Source organism: Macaca thibetana, chromosome 19 (assembly GCF_024542745.1).
Source record: "Macaca thibetana thibetana isolate TM-01 chromosome 19, ASM2454274v1, whole genome shotgun sequence".
Classification (NCBI taxonomy): domain Eukaryota; kingdom Metazoa; phylum Chordata; class Mammalia; order Primates; family Cercopithecidae; genus Macaca; species Macaca thibetana.
In genome coordinates this window covers 27,718,245-27,740,648 of record NC_065596.1, presented here as the reverse complement: position 1 = coordinate 27,740,648, position 22,404 = coordinate 27,718,245, and the positions used below count along the sequence as shown (strand labels likewise).

General features: G+C 53.0%; 4 protein-coding genes across 8 annotated transcripts in view; 3 read left to right on the top strand and 1 right to left on the bottom strand.

Annotated features, from left to right (window-relative positions):
- The window catches only part of ZC3H4 (zinc finger CCCH-type containing 4), a 54,136-nt gene extending 49,419 nt beyond the window's left edge, over nt 1-4,717 (top strand). For all 5 annotated transcript variants that reach the window (XM_050772057.1, XM_050772061.1, XM_050772058.1 and 2 more), the window contains one exon: nt 1,023-4,717. In XM_050772057.1, coding sequence (XP_050628014.1) covers nt 1,023-2,536 — 1,514 coding nt within the window. In that variant the 3' untranslated portion in view covers nt 2,537-4,717. The remainder of the gene's footprint in view (nt 1-1,022) is intronic.
- TMEM160 (transmembrane protein 160) overlaps nt 1-22,309 on the top strand; it is a 204,476-nt gene extending 182,167 nt beyond the window's left edge. The window contains exons 2-4 of the mRNA XM_050772336.1: nt 19,256-19,482; nt 21,487-21,579; nt 21,962-22,309. Coding sequence (XP_050628293.1) covers nt 19,275-19,482; nt 21,487-21,579; nt 21,962-22,227 — 567 coding nt within the window. The 5' untranslated portion in view covers nt 19,256-19,274 and the 3' untranslated portion in view covers nt 22,228-22,309. The remainder of the gene's footprint in view (nt 1-19,255; nt 19,483-21,486; nt 21,580-21,961) is intronic.
- Nucleotides 1-22,404, bottom strand: part of SAE1 (SUMO1 activating enzyme subunit 1) — a 549,006-nt gene that overhangs the window by 153,778 nt on the left and 372,824 nt on the right. The gene's annotated exons all lie outside the window — the stretch shown is intronic.
- The window catches only part of AP2S1 (adaptor related protein complex 2 subunit sigma 1), a 400,774-nt gene that overhangs the window by 163,180 nt on the left and 215,190 nt on the right, over nt 1-22,404 (top strand). The window lies entirely within an intron of this gene.

Sequence of the window (22,404 nt, the reverse complement as noted above, 5' to 3'; positions counted from 1 at the left end):
CTGTGTTGGGTTCAGGAGAGACCCTGATCCCATAGAGTAGGGTGGAGGGCTGGTTTCTGGAAGAGAAAGCCGCCAACAGGATCAGCTGCCTGCGCCCTGCCAGAGGAGGCTTTAGGGAGACTCTCAAAGCCCCCGTTTTCCTACCATGTTCTCAAGGAGCCAACAGACAAGAGAGTCATTGAAATTAACCAGTAATAATCATAGTCATGAGCCACCAAGTCTCAGTTGCTGTGTGGTTGACTTAGTGGTGTCCGCCTTGGGGTAAAATGACAAGTGGTTTCTGGATCCTGAAACTAGAGGCCACAGGTGGCCCTGACAGTATCCCAGGAGCCAGTGGGACAGCAGGAAGAGGGGCGGCTCCCCTGATGGCCCAGGCTGTACTGGCCTAGGTTTTGCTTGAGCCCATGTCTGAGTCTGCTCAGCCGGCCCTGCCTCTTAGCCGGTGACTGGTTGGTCCAGCCGCCCTTCCCTGAGACATGGGGACATCGTGAGCCGGTTTGGGAGCAAGTGTTTGTGAGCCCTAGGCCCAGCCAGAACTGAGTCAATGGTATCTGCTACGAGGACCTCCAGAAGGAGGTGCCCACAGCTGCACTTGCCACAGTGGGGGCTGAACCAGCCCAGAGGTGGGCAGGAGGAGACGCCAGAGCTCTGGGTTAGGAGTCCCAGCCCAGTCCTGGCCCTGATGTCTAAGTAATGGCACCGTGCCTCTGTTTTCACATCTGTCAAATGGGCATGATAGTATCACTACCTCCTGGGGTGGTTAGTAGTTTGTTTTATTTTAAGTAACTCACTAGTGCAGTGCCGCCACTGAGGAGCGCTGGGGAGCATGGCATAAACGGTAGCGCCTTAGCTCCCTGGGTCTCCTCAGCCGCCTGCTGTGGGGAGGGAGCCTTAGAGAGGAGGACCTGAGGATCTGAGAGGCACGAGCAAAGGAGCTGCTCACGGTGGGCTGCTGTGGGGTCCAAGAGGACGGGTGGTGGATGCGCCCACTTACCCTTCCCTGCTCCTCTGTTCTTTCCCAGGTGACACTGGAAACTGGTACTCAAGTGATGAGGATGAGGGTGGAAGCAGTGTAACCTCCATCCTGAAGAGCTTGAGGCAGCAGACGTCCAGCCGACCCCCAGCTTCAGTTGGAGAGCTGAGCAGCAGTGGGCTGGGAGACCCCCGCCTCCAGAAGGGACACCCAACAGGAAGCCGGCTGGCAGACCCTCGCCTCAGCCGGGACCCCAGACTCACCCGCCACGCAGAGGCTTCTGGCGGGTCTGGCCCAGGGGATTCCGGACCCTCTGATCCTCGGCTGGCTCGCGCCCTGCCCACCTCCAAGCCTGAAGGCAGCCTTCATTCCAGCCCTGTGGGCCCCAGCAGTTCCAAGGGGTCTGGGCCGCCCCCTGCGGAGGAAGAGGAAGGGGAGCGGGCCCTGCGGGAGAAGGCCGTGAACATTCCCCTGGACCCACTCCCCGGGCACCCCCTGCGGGACCCACGGTCACAACTGCAGCAGTTCAGCCACATCAAGAAGGACGTGACCCTGAGCAAGCCCAGCTTCGCCCGCACCGTGCTCTGGAATCCCGAGGACCTGATCCCCCTACCCGTCCCCAAGCAGGACGCAGTGCCCCCCGTGCCCGCTGCCCTGCAGTCCATGCCCACCCTGGACCCCCGCCTGCACCGCGCCGCAACGGCAGGGCCCCCCAACGCCCGGCAGCGCCAAGGTGCCTCCACGGACTCCAGCACACAGGGCGCCAACCTCCCCGACTTTGAACTTCTCTCTCGCATCCTCAAGACGGTCAATGCCACCGGCTCCTCAGCTACTCCTGGTTCCACTGACAAACCCAGTGACCCCCGGGTGCGGAAGGCCCCCACCGACCCTCGGCTGCAGAAACCCACAGACTCTACGGCCTCCTCCCGGGCTACCAAGCCCAGCCCCGCTGAGGCACCCTCTCCCACTGCCAGCCCGAGTGGGGATGCCTCCCCACCAGCCACCGCTCCCTATGACCCTCGCGTGCTGGCAGCCGGTGGGCTGGGCCAGGGTGGAGGGAGCGGGCAGAGCAGCGTGCTGAGCGGCATCAGCCTCTACGACCCGAGGACTCCCAACGCGGGGGGCAAAGCCACAGAGCCAGCCGCTGACACAGGTGCCCAGCCCAAGGGCGCTGAAGGTAATGGCAAGAGCTCGGCCTCCAAGGCGAAGGAGCCCCCGTTCGTCCGCAAGTCTGCCCTGGAACAGCCAGAGACAGGGAAAGTCGGTGCCGATGGGGGCGCCCCCACGGACAGATACAACAGCTACAACCGGCCCCGGCCCAAGGCCGCTACAGCCCCCACCGCCACCACCGCCACCCCACCCCCTGAGGGTGCCCCACCCCAGCCCGGGGTGCACAACCTGCCCGTTCCCACCCTCTTCGGGACGGTGAAGCAGGCACCCAAGACGGGCTCAGGAAGTCCATTTGCTGGGAACAGTCCGGCCCGCGAGGGCGAGCAGGATGCGGCGTCCCTAAAGGATGTTTTTAAAGGCTTCGACCCCACGGCCTCCCCCTTTTGCCAGTAGTGTCCAGCCAGAGCCGTGGCTCCAGCCGCCCTTCCTGGGGTGGCATTCAGGGCAGCACCCGGGGTGGGGAGCTTGTGGGGGAGGGGAGGCAGGCTGGGTGTTCCTTTTTTCTTTTCTCCCTTTTCTTTTGCTTTTCTTTCTTTTTTTTTTTTTTAAGTAGTACTTTCTTTGAGATTTATAAATTGTATATAACCATCTTAAGTTCTAGTCAGTGTGGCGGGCTCAGGAGCTCCTGCTGAGCAAACTGACTCGTGCCCGCAAACCTGTGAACTGTCGCCAGTGTCCAGACTCAGACCCCATGGACTCTGCCTGGCCGGGCCTCGCTGGAGGCCCAGTGGGTTTTTTGGGCAAAGCATGGCCCCTTTTCCCCAGGACAAAGGGAACAGTTGGTGTCTTGGAAGGCACTGAACGCTCCTCACCCTGTGCCCAAAGAGACCCAGAACCAAGACCATGGCAGGGCCTGTGTGGAAGCAGGTTCAGGCGTTTCTAGAATCCTGGGGTGCACCATCACTGTCTCTTCAGTGCAGGGCGTGACAACCCACTCAGGAGATGGTGACAGTGAAAAGGTATTAAGTAAAGAGCCCTCAGTGGCACTTGGGGCTCCCTGGCACGTGCCTGCTCCTGTCCCTGCATTACTACGTGTGCCCTACCCGCCACCCTCCGTCCAGAGCAAGCCAATGCCCCCCAGCCTGCAGCAGAAGCCTCCAGTGTGAGAACAGGACCCAAAGGCAGTGGGGGCTGGTGTGGGGCGGAGTCCCGAAGAGCCACCTCCAGGAGGCAGCCCCTTGGAGCACGTACCAGTTTTCTGTCAGTATTAACCCGACCTGTCCCATCAGGGCCACACCCTCCTTGCCCACACCAGGGTCTGTCCTGGTCCTCAAGCCACGCACCCGCTATGACCGCACTGCAGCTCGGCCCCGGACAGCTCCAGGATCCGTGAAGTGGCTGCGCCGCCAGGCCCCAACAGCAGGGGCCCTAGGGTGGCTCCTGGCCAAGTGTTTCTTCTGTTTTCCTCGCACCTCCTCACACTGTGACCTGCAGGGCGTCAGGTATTGATGTGTTCAGGTTTCCTCTCCCAACCCAGCAGATGCAGGGGTTCCAAGGTGTGTTGCTCTGTGAGATTTGTGTACACTTCAGAAAGGGGCTAAGGAGAGTGGGAAGCCTGCAGCCAGGGCAGGAGAGGGGAAGCCTCTGCTGCCCCCACACTCCCACCCTGGCTGAGGGCCAGCCTCCTCTGCAGAGCCCTGGAGGAGGCCCACCTATGGACACAGCCTGGGAGATGGGCACAAGGGGTGCTGGGGGAGGCCTGCTATCCTGCCTCTGGGCCACTTGAGGGGCCTCAGGAAGTGTGTGCTTGTAGCTCCATCTGCCTGTCTCCCTGGCCTGCTGTGTGGCTGCAGGCCAATCTCTTCATTGCTGACCAGGAGGAGACCTGGGCACCTGCCAAGGGATTCCCCTTCCCTCCTCCTCAGGGTGGGGTGAACAGGCTGCTATCCCACCCCACCCCAAAAAGAGAAAAATGAAAAACTCATAGTTTGGGGCCAGGAGGCAGTGTGTCCTACAGGGCTGCATAGCCCTGAGGGGTCAGTGCTGGGATCAGGTTGGTTGGTCTTTTTGTCCTTTTTTTTTTTTTTTTTTTTTAACAATCATTAATGAGATTTGTCTTCAGCCACCAGTGTTGGCCTTGAAGCAGAGGGCGCAGCCCTTGGTGTTTGTAAAATAAGTATGAATACACAGTGTGGCAGTGTTTTGGTTTTTTTTTTGTTGTTTTTCCTCTCCTTTTGAGGATTTTCTTTTGTAAAAGAAAATTAAATATTTTTTAAACTGAAATCTGTGGATGAAATAGAAGCTGGAGCCCTCCTCTTGGAATATTCAGCCTAAGAACCTCATGGGACTATGAATTCACCTGAAATTCTCATTTGCCATCAGGCCGAGCTTTTAAAGAAAAATTGTTCTCTAACCAGGATTGTAACAAAAGTGTAAATACTGTTTCAGAGTTGAGAGTTGGTGGTGCAAATATGTATATAATGAACTGTATTTTTACAATGATCGCCGCATGACTATTTCACACCCTTTTTATACTCCATACCTGTCTTCCAGAAACGTCACCTGCCTTTCTCCTGTGGTCTCTTAATCCAATAATTGTATTACTGCCATTAAAGGATGCAGTTATTTTAAAAAGCTTGTGGGTCTGGTCTCTCCAGGCTGCCCCAGACCATCCCTTGCCCTGAGAATTAACGAGGGTAGAAGATGGCGGGGCGGGAGTGGGGGGTGTGTGAAACATGGACCTATTCTCTCAGCAGTTGGCCTCAGGGTAACATTCTTGAAGACAGGGACAATTTGTACCTCCAAACAGCGTCAGCTGTCCTCAGTGGACGGCAGTAGATCACCTACTGTCAACATCCTAAGGTCCCTGAGCTTCGTTTGGGCCACTCAGCATTTGAGATCCGGGGGTGATCTGCAGCAGCCTGGATCTGCCCTCGCAGTGCTCACAGGAAAAGACTGTTAACGCAAACGGGACAGCTGGACTGGCTTCTAGGGACGGGAAGAGCTTCAGCGGGCACCCTACCCGTGTGATAGCCAGGGGTATCCTCTGAGGAGGGGTCTGTTCTGATGTTGGAACTTATTTTTGAAATGCATCAACAAATATGAAGGATGGTTGGATAGATGGCTGAATGTGTGATCAATACAGTTGGAGTGCAGTGGCTCACGCCTCTCATCCCAGCACTTTGGGAGGCTGAGGCAGGAGGATCGCTTGAACCCAGTAGTTCCAGGCTGCAGTGAGCTGCGCGCCAGCAGGCCAGGCAACAGAGTGAGACCCGTCTCTTTAAAAAAAAAAAAAAAAAAAAGGTTGAGACCCAAACCCAGCAAACGATACACAGGGTTTTCTTGGTTTTCTTGGGGTTTACATACAGGGGAGAGTCCCTCAGCACCAGGATGGGCAGAAGAACTGCAACAGCTTTAAAAAGGCATGCTGGGCCGGGCGCGGTGGCTCAAGCCTGTAATCCCAGCACTTTGGGAGGCCGAGACGGGCGGATCACGAGGTCAGGAGATCGAGACCATCCTGGCTAACACAATGAAACCCCGTCTCCACTAAAAATACAAAAAAATTAGCCGGGCGTGGTGGCGGCGCCTGTAGTCCCAGCTACTCGGGAGGCTGAGGCAGGAGAATGGCGTGAACCCGGGAGGCGGAGCTTGCAGTGAGCCGAGATCGTGCCACTGCACTCCAGCCTGGGCGACAGAGCGAGACTCCGCCTCAAAAAAAAAAAAAAAAAAAAAAAAAAAAAAAAAGGCATGCTGTTGGCTGGGCACGGTGGCTCATGCGTGTATTCCCAGCACTCTGGAACGCTGAGGCGGGCTAATCACGAGGTCAGGAAATCGAGACCATCCTGGCCAACATGGTGAAACCCCCGTCTCTACTAAAAATGCAAAAATTAGCTGGGTGTGGTGGCGAGCACCTGTAATCCCAGCTACTTGGGAGGCTAAGGCAGGAGAATCACTAGAACCCAGGAGGCAGAGATTGTGCCACTGCACTCCAGCCTGGGTGACACAGCAAGACTCCGTCTTGGGAAAAAAAAAAAAAAAAAAAAACAGCTGCAAGAGTGGACCATGTCGCTCAGGAAATGCGTGGAGCCTGAGGAACATCTTCATTGGAGGACGGTATGGAGGCTGAGGGAGGGCAGAGATGGCCACCAGCACGAGGATGTGGTCAACCCCTCCACAGCCCAAGGTTGGACACTAGGACCAACAACTGGTGCCAGATGCTCTTTGGGTACCTGCTGTGATCCACTGCCCGGATTCTATAGGTGTTAACTGTTCCCTGTATTTTCTTGTTTTTTTGTTTTTCTTTTCTTTTTTTGTGGCAGGGTCTCACTCTGTCCCCCAGGCTGGAGTGCAGTGGTGCTATCTTGGCTCACTGCAACCTCTGCCTCCCCAGTTCAAGCGATGCTCCCGCCTCAGGCTCCCGAGTCACTGGCACGACAGATGTGACAGGTGTCTGTCACCACACCCAGCTAATTGTATTTTTAGCAGAGACAGAGTTTCGCCATGTTGGCCAGGCTGGTCTCAAACTTCCAACCTGAGGTGATCTGCCCGCCTCAGCCTCCCAAAGTGCTGGGATTACAGCTGTGAGCCACTGCGCCCGGCCGGCTGTTTGCGTTTTCTGAATTCCATTTTGGCATTCCATTGGTATTAGAGCCCCAGGGCTGCCTACATATCTCTACAAACTGGGTGGCTTAACATGACAAATTTGTTCTAGAGGCCAGAAGTGCACCATCAAGGTGTCTATGGGGTCAGGCTCCCTCTGAGGGTCTAGAGGAGAATCCTTCCTTTCCAGTCCTGTCTTCTGGTGGCCGTGGGCAATCCTGGGCTTGTGGTGACATCGCTTCAATCTCTGCCTCCAACTTTTCCCGGGGCTTTCTCCTCTGTGTCTGTGTCTTCTGTCTCTTAGAAAGACTCTTGTCACTGGATTTAGAACCCAACCAGGTAATCAAGAGTAATCTCATCTTGAGATCTTTCATTAAATATCCTGTTTCCCAGCCAAGTGTGGTGGCTCACACCTGTAATCTCAGCAATTTGGGAGGCCAAGGCAGGAGGATTGCTTGATGCCAGGAGTTCAAGGCCAGCCTGGGCAACATAGGGAGACCCCCATCTCTACAAAATACAAGAAAAATTAGCTGGGTGTGGTGGTGCACACCTGTAGTCCCAGCTACTTGGGAGGCTGAGGGAGGATCCCTTGAGTCTGGGAGGTCAAGGCTGCTGTGAGCTGTGATCATACCACCACACTCTGGCCTGGACAACAGTGAGAGCCTGTATTTTTTTTTTTTTTTAAAGACTCTGTTTCCAAATATAGTTCATTAGTTCATTGACAGGTTCCAGGGCTTAGGATGTAGAAATATGTTTTAGGGGACAACAACCCTGTTACCCTGCTCTTTTTTTTTTTTTTTTTTTTTTTTTTTTTTTGAGACGGAGTCTCACTCTGTAGCCCAGGCTGGAACGCAGTGGCATGATCTCAGCTCACTGCAACCTCCAAGGCGGGCAGATCACCTAAGGTCAGGAGTTCAAGACCAGCCTGGCCAACATGGTGAAACCCCATCTCTACTAAAAATGCAAAAATTAGCCAGGCATGGTGGCAGGCGCCTGTAATCTCAGCTACTTGGGAGGCTGAGGGAGGAGAATTGCTTGAACCCAGGAGGCGGAGGAGGTTGCAGTGAGCTGAGATTGTGCCACTGCACTCCAGCCTGGGCGACAGAGCAAGACTCTGTCTCAAATAAATAAAGAAAATAAAATTATTAATCAGAACCATCATTCCATCTACTTTCTTTTCTTTCCTTTTATTGTTTTTTCTTCACCCTCCCTTCCCTACCCTTCTTCCTTTTACTTTCCTCTGTAGATTTCTCACGTCCTTGCAACTGTATTCATTGTTGGGTTTCTAACTGTATTCTCTGTTGCCACTGTAACAAATGACCAAAAACCTAGTGACTTAAAAAAACATAAATGTATTATATTTATTATTTATTTATTTTTGAGACAGAGTCTTGCTCTGTCGCTCAGGCTGGAGTGCAGTGGCATGATCTCAGCTCACTGCAGCCTCCATCTCCTGGGTTCAAGCAATTCTCCTACCTCAGCCTCCCTAATAGCTGGGATTATAGGCACCCGCCACCATGCCCAGCTAATTTTTGCATTTTTAGTAGAGACAGGGTTTCACCACATTGGCCAGGCTGATTTCTAACTCTTGACCTTGGGTGATCCACCCGCCTCGGCCTCCCAAAGTGCTGGGATTACAGGTGTGAGCCACCACGCCCAACCACAAATGTATTCTCTTACAGTTCTAAAGATCGGAAGTCTAAAACCAAGATGTAGCCAGGTGTTGTGGCTCACATCTGTAATCCCAGTACTTTGGGAGGCCAAGGTGGGAGGAGCTCTTGAGTCCAGGAGTTGGAGACCAGTCTGGGCAACATGGCAAAATCCCATCTCTACCAAAAAATCCAAAAATAGGGCCGAGCACAGTGGCTCACACCTGTAATCCCAGCACTTTTGGGAGGCTGAGGCAGGTGGATCACGAGGTCAAGAGATTGAGACCATCCCGGCCAATGTGGTGAAACCCCGTCTCTACTAAAATTACAAAAATTGGTCTGTACTCTCAGCTACTCCGGAGGCTGAGGCAGGAGAATTGCTTGAATCCAGGAGGCGGAGGTTGCAGTGAGCCAAGATCGTGCCACTGCACTCCAGCCTGGAGACAGAGCAAGACTCCGTCAGAAAAAAAAAAAAAAAAAAATTAGCAGGGTACGGTGGTTCACTCCTGTAGTCCCAAGCTACTCCAGAGACTGAGAGGGGAGGATCGCTGGAGCTGGGGATGTCTAGGTTGCAGGGAGCCATACTCGCGCCACTGCACTCCATCTTGGGTGACAGAGCAAGACCCTGTCACAAAAATACAAATTAAAAAAATAAAACCGGCCGGGCGCGGTGGCTCACGCCTGTAATCCCAGCACTTTGGGAGGCCTAGGCGGGCGGATCACAAGGTCAGGAGATCGAGACCACGGTGAAACCCCGTCTCTACTAAAAATACAAAAAATTAGCCGGGCGCGGTTGTGGGCGCCTGTAGTCCCAGCTACTCGGGAGGCTGAGGCAGGAGAATGGCGTGAACCCGGGAGGCGGAGCTTGCAGTGAGCCGAGATCGCGCCACTGCACTCCAGCCTGGGCGACAGAGCGAGACTCCGTCTCAAAAAAATAAAAAATAAAATAAATAAATAAATAAATAAAACCAGCCGGGTCCAGTGATTCACACCTCTAATCTCAACACTCTGGGGGCCGAGGTGGGTGTATGGCTTGACCCCAGGAGTTTGAGACCGGCCTGAGCAATATGGTGAGACCCCCATCTCTACAGAAAATACAAAAATTAGCCAGGTGTGGTGGTGCGTGCCTGTGGTCCCAGTTACTGGGGAGGCTGAGCCCTGGAAGCTGAGGTTGTAGTGAGCCAAGATCAAGCCACTGCACTCCAGCCTGGGTGACAGAGTGAGACACTGTCTCAAAAAATTAATTAAAAGGAAAAAATAAAATCAATACATAAATAAAACAAAAATGTCGGCTGGGCTGTGTTCCTGCTCGGGGGACTCAGAGAAGAATTCATTTCTTTGTCTTTTTTCAGCTTCTGGAGTTGGCCTGCATTGTTTGGTTCAGTGTAATGAAGAATTTAACCTTCCCCAAAGAGAGGTAAGACCTTTGTCCTCCGCGCCTTTGAGGTCACCTCCTCTAAATCTCTGGAATGTTGTTCCTGATAAGATTAGTTTGGTTTACCTATCAGCCTTAGGCCAACTAGCTAGTAGCAGTGTGACTCAGGGTGGGGCCCTGGGGTCACAGGGTATCAGCTGACCTCTGGAAGGGCTAGCGTCTGAGGTCATGTCAGTCTCATGGAGGACTACTGGGTTTACACCTCAGGGGTAATGAAGGTTCTGGACAGTGAGGCTTCTGTGAGCTTCCCCGGTCGACAAAGCTCCATGTGTACTGTTACACACTGTTGCTGGGTAAAGTGAGTGCTGTCCACACTCCATGGGGACAAGAGGGCTGGAAGCCTAATGATGGGACCCCACCCCCAGGCTCTGCTGAATGCCCGTCTTCCCTGGGCTGATTTTCCCCTGTATTCTTTTTTTTTTTTTTTTTTTTTTTTTTGAGACAGTCGCTTTGTCGCCCAGGCTGGAGTGCAGTGGTGCGATCTCGGCTCACTGCAAACTCCGCCTCCTGGGTTCGCGCCATTCTCCTGCCTCAGCCTCCCGAGTAGCTGGGACTACAGGCGCCCGCCACCGCCCCCGGCTAATTTTTTGGTATTTTCAGTAGAGACGGGGTTTCACCGTGTTAGCCAAGATAGTCTCGATCTCCTGACCTCGTGATCCGCCCGCCTCGGCCTCCCAAAGTGCTGGGATAACAGGCGTGAGCCACCGCGCCCGGCGATTTTCCCCTGTATTCTTGCGCTATAATACACCATAACCGGGAGCATGACAGTTTTCAATGAATTCTGCTTCTTCTTTTTCTTTTTTTTTTTTTTTTTTTTTTTTTTTGAGGTGGAGTCTTGCTCTGTTGCCCAGGCTGGAGTGCAGTGGCGCGATCTTGGCTCACTGCAACTGCCGCCTCCCGGGTTCACACAATTCTCCTGCCTCAGCTTCCCGAGTAGCTGGGACTACAGGCGCCTGCTACCAAGCCGGGCTAATTTTTTGTATGTTTAGTAGAGACGGGTTTTCACCATGTTAGCCAGGGTGGTCTCTATTTCCTGACCTCCTGATCTGCCCACCTCAGCCTCCCATAATGCTGCAGCTACAGGCATGAGCCCCGGCCTTTTGTTTGTTTGTTTTTGGGTTTTTTTTTTTTTTTTTTTTTTGAGACGGAGTCTCACTCTGTCACCCAGGCTGGAGTGCAGTGGCGCGATCTCGGCTCACTGCAAGCTCCGCCTCCCGGGTTTACGCTATTCTCCTGCCTCAGCCTCCCAAGTAGCTGGGACTACAGGTGCCCGCCACCACGCCTGGCTAATTTTTTTTGTATTTTAATAGAGACGGGGGTTTCACCATGTTAGCCAGGATGGTCTCGATCTCCTGACCTCGTGATCCGCCCGTCTCGGCCTCCCAAAGTGCTGGGATTACAGGCTTGAGCCACCGCCTCCGGCCTGTTTGTTTGTTTTTTTGAGATAAGAATCTTGCTCTGCTTCCCAGGCTGGAGTGCAGTGCTGTGATCTTGGCTCACTGCAACCTCCGCTTCCCAAGATGAAGCGATTCTTGTGTCTCAGCCTCCTAAGTAGCTGGGACTACACAGGCATGTGCCACCATATCTGGCTACTTTTTGTATTTTTGGTAGAGACGGGATTTCACCATGTTGGCCATGGCGGGTCTTGAACTCCTGGCCTCAAGTGATCTGCCTGCGTCAGCCTCCCGAAGTGCTGGGATTACAGGTGTGAGCCACTGTGCTCCACCCACTTCCGTGAATTCGGCTAGCAAATTAGCAAACCTCCAGAGTAGGTCAGACTACAGGCATGTGCCACCATGCTCTACTAATTTTTGTATTTCTTTTTTTTTTTTTTTTCCGAGACGGAGTCTCGCTAATGCTCGCAAAGAATTTCTTGAACCCGGGAGGCAGAGGTTGCAGTGAGCCAAGATTGTGCCACTGGACTCCAGCCTGTGTGACAGAGCCAGACTCTGTCTCAAAAAAAAAAAAAAGACCGAGTGTGGTGGCTTACACCTGTAATCCCAGCACTTTGGGAGGCCAAAGCAGGCGGATCTCTTGAGGTTGGGAGTTCGCGACCAGCCTGACCAATATGGAGAAACCCTGTCTCTACTAAAAATACAAAATTAGTTGGGCATGGTAGTGGGCACCTGTGATCCCAGCTACTCCAGAAGCTGAGGCAGGAGAATCACTTGAACCCGGTTGGTGGACGTTTCAGTGAGCTGAGATCGCACCATTGCACTCCAGCCTGGGCAACAAGAGCGAAACTGTGTCCAAAAAAAAAAAAAAGGCCGGGCGCAGTGGCTCAAGCCTGTAATCCCAGCACTTTGGGAGGCCGAGACGGGCGGATCACGAGGTCAGGAGATCGAGACCATCTTGGCTAACACGGTGAAACCCCGTCTCTACTAAAAAATACAAAAAACTAGCCGGGCGAGGTGGCGGGCGCCTGTAGTCCCAGCTACTCGGGAGGCTGAGGCAGGAGAATTGCGTAAACCCAGGAGGCGGAGATTGCAGTGAGCTGAGATCCGGCCACTGCACTCCAGCCCGGGCTACAGAGCGAGACTCCGTCTCAAAAACAAACAAACAAACAAACAAACAGAAAACAACATATCCAAACTTAAATACTGATAAACTTCATAAAGTTTGTTGCATTAGGGAGAGTGTCCTAGTCTCAGAAATCTGCAAGCACCTCAAAACCAAACAAAAAAAGCCATTTATTTTCTATATTAAGGGGGCTTTGCAGTTCGGGAAAGTTGGACAGAGGACAGGGACTAAGCCGACTACATCATTCAACAGGAAACAGGGCTATGTGAGGGCAGGCAGTTCTCAGGATAAGCTAACCAGGAGGCACCTTCCACATTTCATTGCTTGCTCAGACTTGAGGGTGAGTTAGAAGTTCAGGGGCCAGTTGAAGAAGATAAACCTGACTCAAGTTTGCTGTAGGCAAAGCAGCAGTCAGATGGGGGCAGCTAGTCTAGGCAAGGTGGCTCATGCCTATAATCCCAGCACTTTGGGAGGCTGAGGCGGGAGGATCGGTTGAGCCCAGGGTTTGAGACCAGGTAACACAGGGAGACCCCATCTCTACAGAAAATGAAAATAAAAAACAAGAAAAGGGGCTGGGCGTGGTGGCTCACGCCTGTAATTCCAGCACTTTGGGAGGCCTAGGCCGGCGGATCACGAGGTCAGGAAATCAAGACCATCCTGGCTAACACAGTGAAACCCCGTCTCTACTAAAAATACAAAAAATTAGCCAGGCGCGGTGGCAGGCGCCTGTAGTCCCAGCTACTCGGGAGGCTGAGGCAGGAGAATGGCGTGAACCCGGAGGCGGAGCTTGCAGTGAGCCCTGATCGCGCCACTGCACTCCAGCCTGGGCGACAGAGCGAGACTCCGTCTCAAAAAAAAAAAAAAAAAAAAACAAAAAAAAGAACAGCTCCTTTATCTTCTACTAAGCAGGGCTTGGATTTTTTGTGTGTGTTGTTTTTTTTTTGTTTTGTTTTGTTTTTGAGACGGAGTCTCGCTCTGTCGCCCAGGCTGGAGTGCAGTGGCCGGATCTCGGCTCACTGCAAGCTCCACCTCCCGGGTTCACGCCATTCTCCTGCCTCAGCCTCCGGAGTAGCTGGGACTACAGGCGCCCGCCACCTCGCCCGGCTAGTTTTTTGTATCTTTTAGTAGAGACGGGGTTTCATCGTGTTAGCCAGGATGGTCTTGATCTCCTGACCTCGTGATCCGCCCGTCTCGGCCTCCCAAAGTGCTGGGATTACAGGCTTGAGCCACCGCGCCCGGCCTCTGTTGTTGTTTTTTAAGATGGAGTCTCGCTCTGTCTCCCAGGCTGGAGGGCAGTGGCACTATCTCAGCTCACTGCAACCTCCGCCTCCCGGGTTCAAGTGATTCTCCTGCCTCAGCCTTCCAAGTAGCTGGGATTACAGGCGCACGCCACCATGCCCGGCTAATTTTTGTATTTTTAGTAGAGACGGGGTTTCACCATGTTGGTCAGGCTGGTCTCGAACTCCTGATCTCGTGATCTGCCCGCTTCAGCCTCCCAAAGTGGTGGGATTACAGATGTGAGCCACCGTGCCCGGCCCGGGCTTGGATTTTATGGAGAGGAAAAGTGGGGGAGCTGCCAAGGGGGTTAAACTTGAGGAGGGAGTTCAAATGGACTGCACTGCAAAGCTTGCAGTTGCAATGAATGTGAAGCTTTACATGGGATTAAGTGCAAACAGAAAATATTCCAAACACATTTTTCACATTCTTGGCTAGTGAAATGGTTTATGCTGATGAGAGAAGGCGAAGCTGAATCCCAGAATGGGTCAGGGCAGAGAAAACAAATCTGCCTTAAAGAGACAGACCTTTTCAGCGGGGCGCTGTGGCTCATGCCTGTAATCCCACCACTTTGGGAGGCTGTGGCAGGCGGATCACGAGGTCAGGAGTTCCAGACCAGCCTGACCAACATGGTGAAACCCTGTCTCTACTAAAAATATAAAAATGAACCGGGCGTGGTGGCGCATGCCTGTAATCCCAGCTACTCAGGAGGCTGAGGCAGGAGAATCGCTTGAACCTGGGAGGCGGAGGTTGCAGTGGGCCGAGATCAGGCCATTGCACTCCAGTCTGGGTGACAGAGCTAGATTCCATCTCAAGAAATAAATAAGTAATTAAAAAGAGACAGACCTTTTCTTGGAAATGTTCAAAAGAGACACACCAAAAAAGAGATGGATCTTAACGGTGGCTGATTAGTTGTAATGTGAATTATCTAGAGGGCTTTTAAAAAAATATTGATGGCCCAGAACCATCCCAGAGCTATGTAGCTGGTATCTGTGGAGCAGGAGGATAGGACCAGGCATTGATATTCCTTTACAAGGAATGCATTTTATTAAGAGCTGACTGGGGCTGGGCTTAGTGGCTCATGCCTGTCATCCCAGCACTTTGGGAAGCCAAGGCTGGTGGATCACTTGATTAGGAGTTCGAGACTAGCCCTGCCAACATGGTGAAACCCCGTTTCTACTAAAAATACAAAATTATCTGGGCATGGTGATGCACGCCTGTATTCGCAGCTACTTGGGAAACTGAGGCAGGAGAATCACTTGGACCCGGGAGGCAGAGTTGCAGTGAGCCGAGATCATGCCATCATGCCATTGCACTCCAGCTTGGGCAACAAGAGCAAAACTCCATCTCATTAAAAAAAAAAAAAAGGAGCCGGGCGCGGTGGCTCACGCCTGTAATCCCAGCACTTTGGGAGGCCAAGGCGGGCGGATCACAAGGTCAGGAGATCGAGACCACGGTGAAACCCCGTCTCTACTAAAAATACAAAAAATTAGCCGGGCGCGGTTGTGGGCGCCTGTAGTCCCAGCTACTCGGGAGGCTGAGGCAGGAGAATGGCGTGAACCCGGGAGGCGGAGCTTGCAGTGAGCCGAGATCGCGCCACTGCACTCCAGCCTGGGCGACAGAGCGAGACTCCGTCTCAAAAAAAAAAAAAAAAAAAAAAAAAAAAAAAAAGGAGATCACTGGGCCAGGTACAGTTGCTCACAGCTGAAATCCCAGCACTTTGGGAGGCCACAACAAGAGGATCGCTTGAGCCCAGGAGTTTGAAACCAATCTGGGCAAAATAGACCCTCTCTCTACAAAAAATTTAAAAATTAGCCAGGTGTTCTGGTGTTATATATAAAGTTTCAGTGCCACAAAAGAAATAGTACTCGAATATAAAATTTTCTTTTTAATTCTCAGCAAGGTAAGGTACTTCTATAGAAAGGTGGGCCCTCGCAGATGGAGCAATGGTGAGCACACACCTGGACAAGGGAGGGAAAGGGGTTCTTATCCCTGATGCACGTGGCTTCTGCTGCTGTGTCATTTCCTTGTTGGCTAGGGTTAGACTGCACAGGCTAATCTAATTCCGATTGGCTAATTTAAAGAGAGTGATCAGGTGAGTGCTTTGGCGGGAAAAAAATGGTTATGCAGGGTGGATAATGAGCCAGGGTGGAACAGGTAGCAGGTAATCGGAATGCGTTAGGGTGGAGCAGGTGGTCGGAATGAGTCAGGGTGGAGTAGTAGGTAAGTGAAATGAGTCAGGGTGGGGTAGTAATCGAAAAAGGTTGCTTTATGAGGAGGTTAAGTTTAAAAGTAGAAGGCAAACAATTGCACATACTGACATATTAATTCTTTGAAGAGAAATTTAGAATATTTTAAATATTAATAATATATTAATATTAATGTCAATTTAATATTAATATAATATTAATATTAATTTCAATTTAATATTGATTAGCCAGGTGTGGTGGCACACGCCTGTAATCCCAGCTACTTGGGAGGCTGAGGCAGGAGAATTGCTTGAGCCCAGGAGATGGAGGCTGCAGTGAGCCGAGATCGTGCCACTGCACTCCAGTCTGGCCAACAGAGTGAGTGAGACTCTGTCTCAAAAAAAAAAAAATTGCCTTTTCATTCAGTCTGATGAATTAATTTCCTTTCCCAGCCAATGCACTAAAATTATACAGCTCTGATGAGTGGAGGAATACCCGGGTTCTTGGTCCTCATGCCGATTTAGATAAAATGACATGGACACAGGTGGAGTGGTTTTAAGGAGCAGAGAATGTATAGGCAAGAAGGGGCAAGAAGGAAGGGAGAAGGAAGAATCTCCCCTGTACAGAGTTAGAGGGAGGAGGAATCCAAAGCCGAGAGAGGGAACCCATAAGAATTACTTTTCACTGGACCCTACATTTGGAACCATATTCAAAATAGATTTTTTTTCTTTTTTTTCTTTTCTTTTCTTTTTTTTTTTTTTGAGACAGGGTCTCACTTTTTCACCTATGCTGGAGTGCAGTGGTGCAATCTTGGCTCACTGCAGCCTCGCTCTCCTGGGTTCAAGTGATTCTCCTGCCTCAGTTCCCCAGGTAGCTGGGACTACAGGCATGCGCCACAATGCCCAGCAATTTTTTTTTTTTTTTTTGAGACGGAGTCTCTGTGGCCCAGGCTGGAGTTCAGTGGCGCTATCTTGGCTCACTGCAAGCTCCACCTCCCGGGTTCACGCCATTCTCCTGCCTCAGCCTCCCGAGTAGCTGGGACTACAGGCGCCTGCCACCACGCCCGGCTAATTTTTTTTGTATTTTAGTAGAGACGGGGTTTCACCATGTTAGCCAGCATGGTCTTGATCTCCTGACCTCGTGATCTACCCGTCTCGGCCTCCCAAAGTGCTGGGATTACAGGCGTGAGCCACCGCGCCCGGCCTTTCTTTGGTATTTTTTACAGAGATGGGGTTTCACCATGTTGCCCATGCTGGTCTCGAACTTCTGAGCTCCAGCGATCCACCTGCCTCAACTTCTCAAACAGCTAGGATAATAGGTGTGAGCTACCATGCCTGGCCTGATATTTATTTAACTTTTTAGCAATGATAATAATAATAATAATAATAATTTTTTTTTTTTTTTTTTTTTTTTTTGAGACGGAGTCTCGCTCTGTCGCCTGGGCTGGAGTGCGGTGGTGCGATCTCGGCTCACCGCAAGCTCCGCCTCCCGGGTTCACGCCATTCTCCTGCCTCAGCCTCCCGAGTAGCTGGGACTACAGGCGCCGCCACCACGCCCGGCTAGTTTTTTGTATTTTTTAGTAGAGACGGGGTTTCACCGTGTTAGCCAGGATGGTCTTGATCTCCTGACCTTGTGATCCGCCCCTCTCGGCCTCCCAAAGTGCTGGGATTACAGGCTTGAGCCACCGCGCCCGGCCATAATAATAATTTTTTGAGATGGAGTCTCGCCCTGTTGCCGAGGCTGGGGTGCAATGGCGTGATCTTGGCTCAGTGCAACCGGGTTCAAGTGATTCTCCTGCCTCAGCCTCCCGAGTAGCTGGGATTACAGGTACACGCCACCATGCCCGGCTAATTTTTTGTATCTTTAGTAGAGATGGGGTTTCACCATGTTGGCCAGGCTGGTCTCAAATTCCTGACCTCAGGTGACCCACCCACCTTGGCCTCACTTTAGGCGTGAGCCACTACGCCAGGCCATAATTTTTGTATTTGTAGTAGAGACAGGGTTTCACCAGGCTGGTCTCAAACTCCTGACCTCAAATGATCTGCCTGCCTCAGCCTCCCAAAATGTGTTGAGATTACAGGCGTGAGCCACTGCGCCTGGCCTGGCCTGATACTTAGAATTAAAAAAAAAAAAAAAAAAAAAAAAAAAAGCCATAAAAAATCAATGCTTTGGGTTAATGATCACAATATATTGTTATGTGAAGAAAAATTAATGGTCAGGTGGCATCTTATTTTATATCTGCATAGAAAAAACACTGGACAGGAATACAAGATGGTAGTAGTAATCACTCATTGGTGGAATTACTGTTGAGGTTTACTCTCCTTTCTGAGATCTTCAAGATTTTGCAAAGATTCTCCATTAAGTGCCCCACGTTTTGTTTTGTTTTCTGGCCATTGGAATTAACGTAATTAATACAAACTACAGGCCGGGTGCGGTGGCTCACGCCTGTAACCCCAGTGCTTTGGGAGGCTGAAGCGGTCAGATCATGAGGTCAGGAGTTTGAGACCAGCCTGACCAACATGGTGAAACCCCGTCTTTACTAAAAATACAAAAATTAGCCGGGCGTGATGGCAGGTGCCTCTAATCCCAGCTATGCGGGAGGCTGAGGCCGGAGAATTGCTTGAACCCGAGAGGCGGAGGTTGCAGTGAGCCGAGATCACGCCACTGCACTGCAGCCTGGGCGACAGAGCAAGACTCAGTCTCCGAAGAAAAAAAAAGAAGAAAAGAAAAGAGAAAAGAGGGAGGGAAGGAAGGAAGGAAGGAGGGAAGGAAGGAGAAAAAGAAAGAAGAAAGAGAAGGAAGGAAGGAAAGAGAAAGAAAGAAGGAAGGAAGGAAAGAAATAGAGAGAGAGAAAGGAAAAGAACTACAGGCCGGGCGCGGTGGCTCAAGCCTGTAATCCCAGCACTTTGGGAGGCCGAGACGGGCGGATCACGAGGTCAGGAGATCGAGACCATCCTGGTTAACATGGTGAAACCCCGTCTCTACTAAAAAAAAAAAATACAAAAAACTAGCCGGGTGAGGTGGCGGACGCCTGTAGTCCCAGCTACTCGGGAGGCTGAGGCAGGAGAATGGCGTGAACCCGGGAGGCGGAGCTTGCAGTGAGCTGAGATCCGGCCACTGCACTCCAGCCTGGGTGACAGCGCGAGACTCCGTCTCAAAAAAAAAAAAAAAAAAAAAAAAAAGAACTACAATAGGTGTTCAGCGTGTACTCCGTTAAAAAAAAAATAGAATAAAAACTACAAGTTCCAGCAGACATCTCGCCTACGACTTCTGTAGATCGTCTTTCCCCGAACGCAATGATCGCTGGGATTCGTAGTCCAGTGACAAAATCAAGGAGGGACGCGCACTACCGGCCTAGATGACAGAGGAGGGAATCACTACCATTCCGACCAATGGACAGTTCACGCCGAAACTGAGTGGCGAGCGCATAGCCAATGGGTAAGCCATTCAGCCTGAGTGACATGGGTTGCAACCTACAGGAGGCCCGTGGGGCGGTACGGCGCGCGGCGCCCGTAGTGCGAACCATGGGAGGCGGCTGGTGGTGGGCTCGGGCCGCTCGCCTCGCCCGTCTCCGCTTCCGGAGGTCGCTACTGCCGCCTCAGCGGCCCCGGAGCGGGGGCGCCCGGGGGTCCTTCGCCCCCGGCCACGGTCCCCGCGCCGGGGCTTCGCCGCCCCCAGTGTCCGAGCTGGACCGTGCGGACGCCTGGCTCCTCCGAAAGGCGCACGAGACAGGTCGGTGGCTGGAGGTGGGGGCGGTGTGGATGGGACGGGGGTCCCGGGCGCGCGTGGAACCTCGATGGGGCGGAGGCTTCTGCAGGAAACGGGGCCCGGGCTCGGCTCCGAGAAGGGCTTCAGTGTGAGCGCACGGAAGCGCAGAGTGCAAGAGCGCAGGTGCCCGCAGAGAGGATGGGCTTTCGGGGAGGACGAGGACCCCGCGTAACGGGGCGCCGTAGGGATTGGAGGGGGTGGTAGGGTTGCGCGAGGCAGCCTCGTAGAATCGCGCCTGTCGTGTGAAGAGGGGCTTCCAGGGAAAGCTTAGAGTCTGTGGAGTTGGGTACTAGAGGGGTCCGTCCCGATTACAGAGGCCACCACTGTGCAGAGAGCGGGAGTGTGGATCCCCGCAGACGAGGGGGAAGTTCAGGATTGGAGGAGGGGACAACCAATAGGGAAAAAGCTCTCTGCTGATTGGAGGGGGAGGTGATCTAGGCTGCAGGGGGCGGGGCTTGTGACGGAGGCGAGGTCCAGAATGTAGCGGAGTGGCCATCTATTTTTTTAATTTAATTTAATTTAATTTAATTTAATTTATTTATTTTTTTGAGACGGAGTCTCGCTCTGTCACCGGGGCTGGAGTGCAGTGGCCGGATCTCAGCTCACTGCAAGCTCCGCCTCCCGGGTTTACGCCATTCTCCTGCCTCAGCCTCTCAAGTAGCTGTGACTACAGGCGCCCGCCACCTCGCCCGGCTAGTTTTTTGTATTTTTTAGTAGAGACGGGGTTTCACCGTGTTAGCCAGGATGGTCTCGATCTCCTAACCTCGTGATCCGCCCGTCTCGGCCTCCCAAAGTGCTGGGATTACAGGCTTGAGCCACCGCGCCCGGCCAATTTTATTTTTTTAATGACAATGTTTTGCTCTGTCACCCAGGCTTGAGTGCAGTGGCACAATTTTAGCCCACTGCAGCCTTCAACTCTTGGACTCAAGTCATCCTCTTGCCTCAGCCTCCTGCTTAGCTGGCGCTACAGGCATACACCACCGTGCCCAACTATTTTAATTTATGCAGAGACGGGGTCTCGCTTTGTTGCCCAGGCTGGTCTGAACTCTTGGGCTCATACAATCTTGCCTTGGCTTCCCAAAGTGCTGGGATTACAGGCGTGAGCCACCTCACTGGGCCAGTACTGGGTATCTAGATATAGGGTGTGGTGGGCTGTTTGTAAGGGACTTGAATGGGGACGGACGTGGATGGGATTGGCGCAGGCCATACTCGGTAGGAGATGGCGGCATTTGAAGGAAAGGAAGGGCGAGGCTGAAGTGCGGCCTGGGTTAGGAAACAGTTTGCCCCAGAGTTCTGAGAAAGAAGTAAGTAGGCAGGTCGTGGGGATATACATAGAGGGAGGGGGTTGGTCAGGATTGCTCTTCAGATTGGAGGTTCTGCAATTTTGCCCCTGGATTGTCCTCCACATTCTGCAGGGACTATCTTGAATCCTTTATTTTTTTGAGACGGAGTCTCGCTCTGTCACCCAGGCTGGAGTGCTGTGGCAAGATCTTGGCTCACTGCAAGCTCCACCTCCTGGATTCAAGTGATTCTCCTCCCTCAGCTTCCCGAATAGCTGGGACTACAGGCACGTGCCACCACACCCTGCTAATTTTAGTATTTTTAGTAGAGACGGGGTTTGACTATGTTGGCCAGGCTAGTCTCAAACTCCTGACCTCGTGATCTACCTGCCTTGGCCTCCCAAAGTGCTGGAACTACAGGCGTGAGCCACCGCACCCAGCCCTTGAATCCTTAGTGTTACAGAGTTTGGGGGAGAGGGGCACTGAGGTGGAGGCCAGAGAGCATGTGGGGGGATGTGGTTAGGTGAGGGACTTCCTGGAAGAGGTGAGGATTTGGGGTGGGCTTGCCTTGTGGCTGCATGGGGTGGAGTGAGCTGAAGGGGGAGCCCCTTCAGTTTTACAGGGCAAGGGAGATTGAGGAGGTAGGGTTGGGGGTGATGTTAATCCCCCCATGTCTCCCTCCCTCCAGCCTTTCTCTCCTGGTTCCGAAATGGCCTCCTGGCATCGGGCATCGGAGTCATCTCCTTCATGCAGAGTGACATGGGTCGCGAAGCAGCATATGGTGAGTACAGATCCCCACTCTCACCTCCACCAGGGAACCAGGGAATCCAGAGCCCCTACCACCTGTCCTGGTGAGGGTAGACTTTCCCACCCCATCCCACTCCCAGTAGTAAGCACAGAATCCCCATTCTTCCCCCACCAGGAAGACACCCCTCCCATGGGCCCATCTGAATGGGTGGCCCAGGACATGGCTATGGTCCCCTCCCCTCCGATCTGATTCTCAAAGATGCAGTCCAGCCCCTGGCACGGCCCTGCCTCTGTTCCTGTCTCCTCAACCCTGGCTTTGCTCCCAGACCATCCCCCACACCCCCGATACCTTTTCGTCCCCCGACACCTTTTCGTCCCCCGACCTTGGCCCTGTCGCTACCCTGCCTCTCCCGCAGGCTTTTTCCTGCTGGGCGGCCTGTGCGTGGTGTGGGGCAGTGCCTCGTACGCGGTGGGTCTGGCGGCGCTGCGAGGGCCCATGCAGCTGACGCTGGGGGGCGCGGCCGTGGGCGTGGGCACCGTGCTTGCCGCCAGCCTGCTCTGGGCGTGCGCAGTGGGCCTCTACATGGGGCAGCTGGAGCTGGACGTGGAGCTGGTGCCCGAGGACGACGGGACGGCCTCCACAGAAGGCCCTGATGAGGCGGGTCGGCCGCCACCCGAGTGAGCGACACGGCTGTGGGGCCTGGCAGGCGCTGGACGACAGCGCCCGAGGACTGGGACATTAAAACCTGACCTCCCCTCCTCCAGATGCAGAGTGCTGGTTCGTGTTCCTTGGGGAAGGGCGGCGAGGAGCGGACTAACTGGAGAGGCGGGAGGGCGGGTGGTGGGAGAGGGAGGAGAG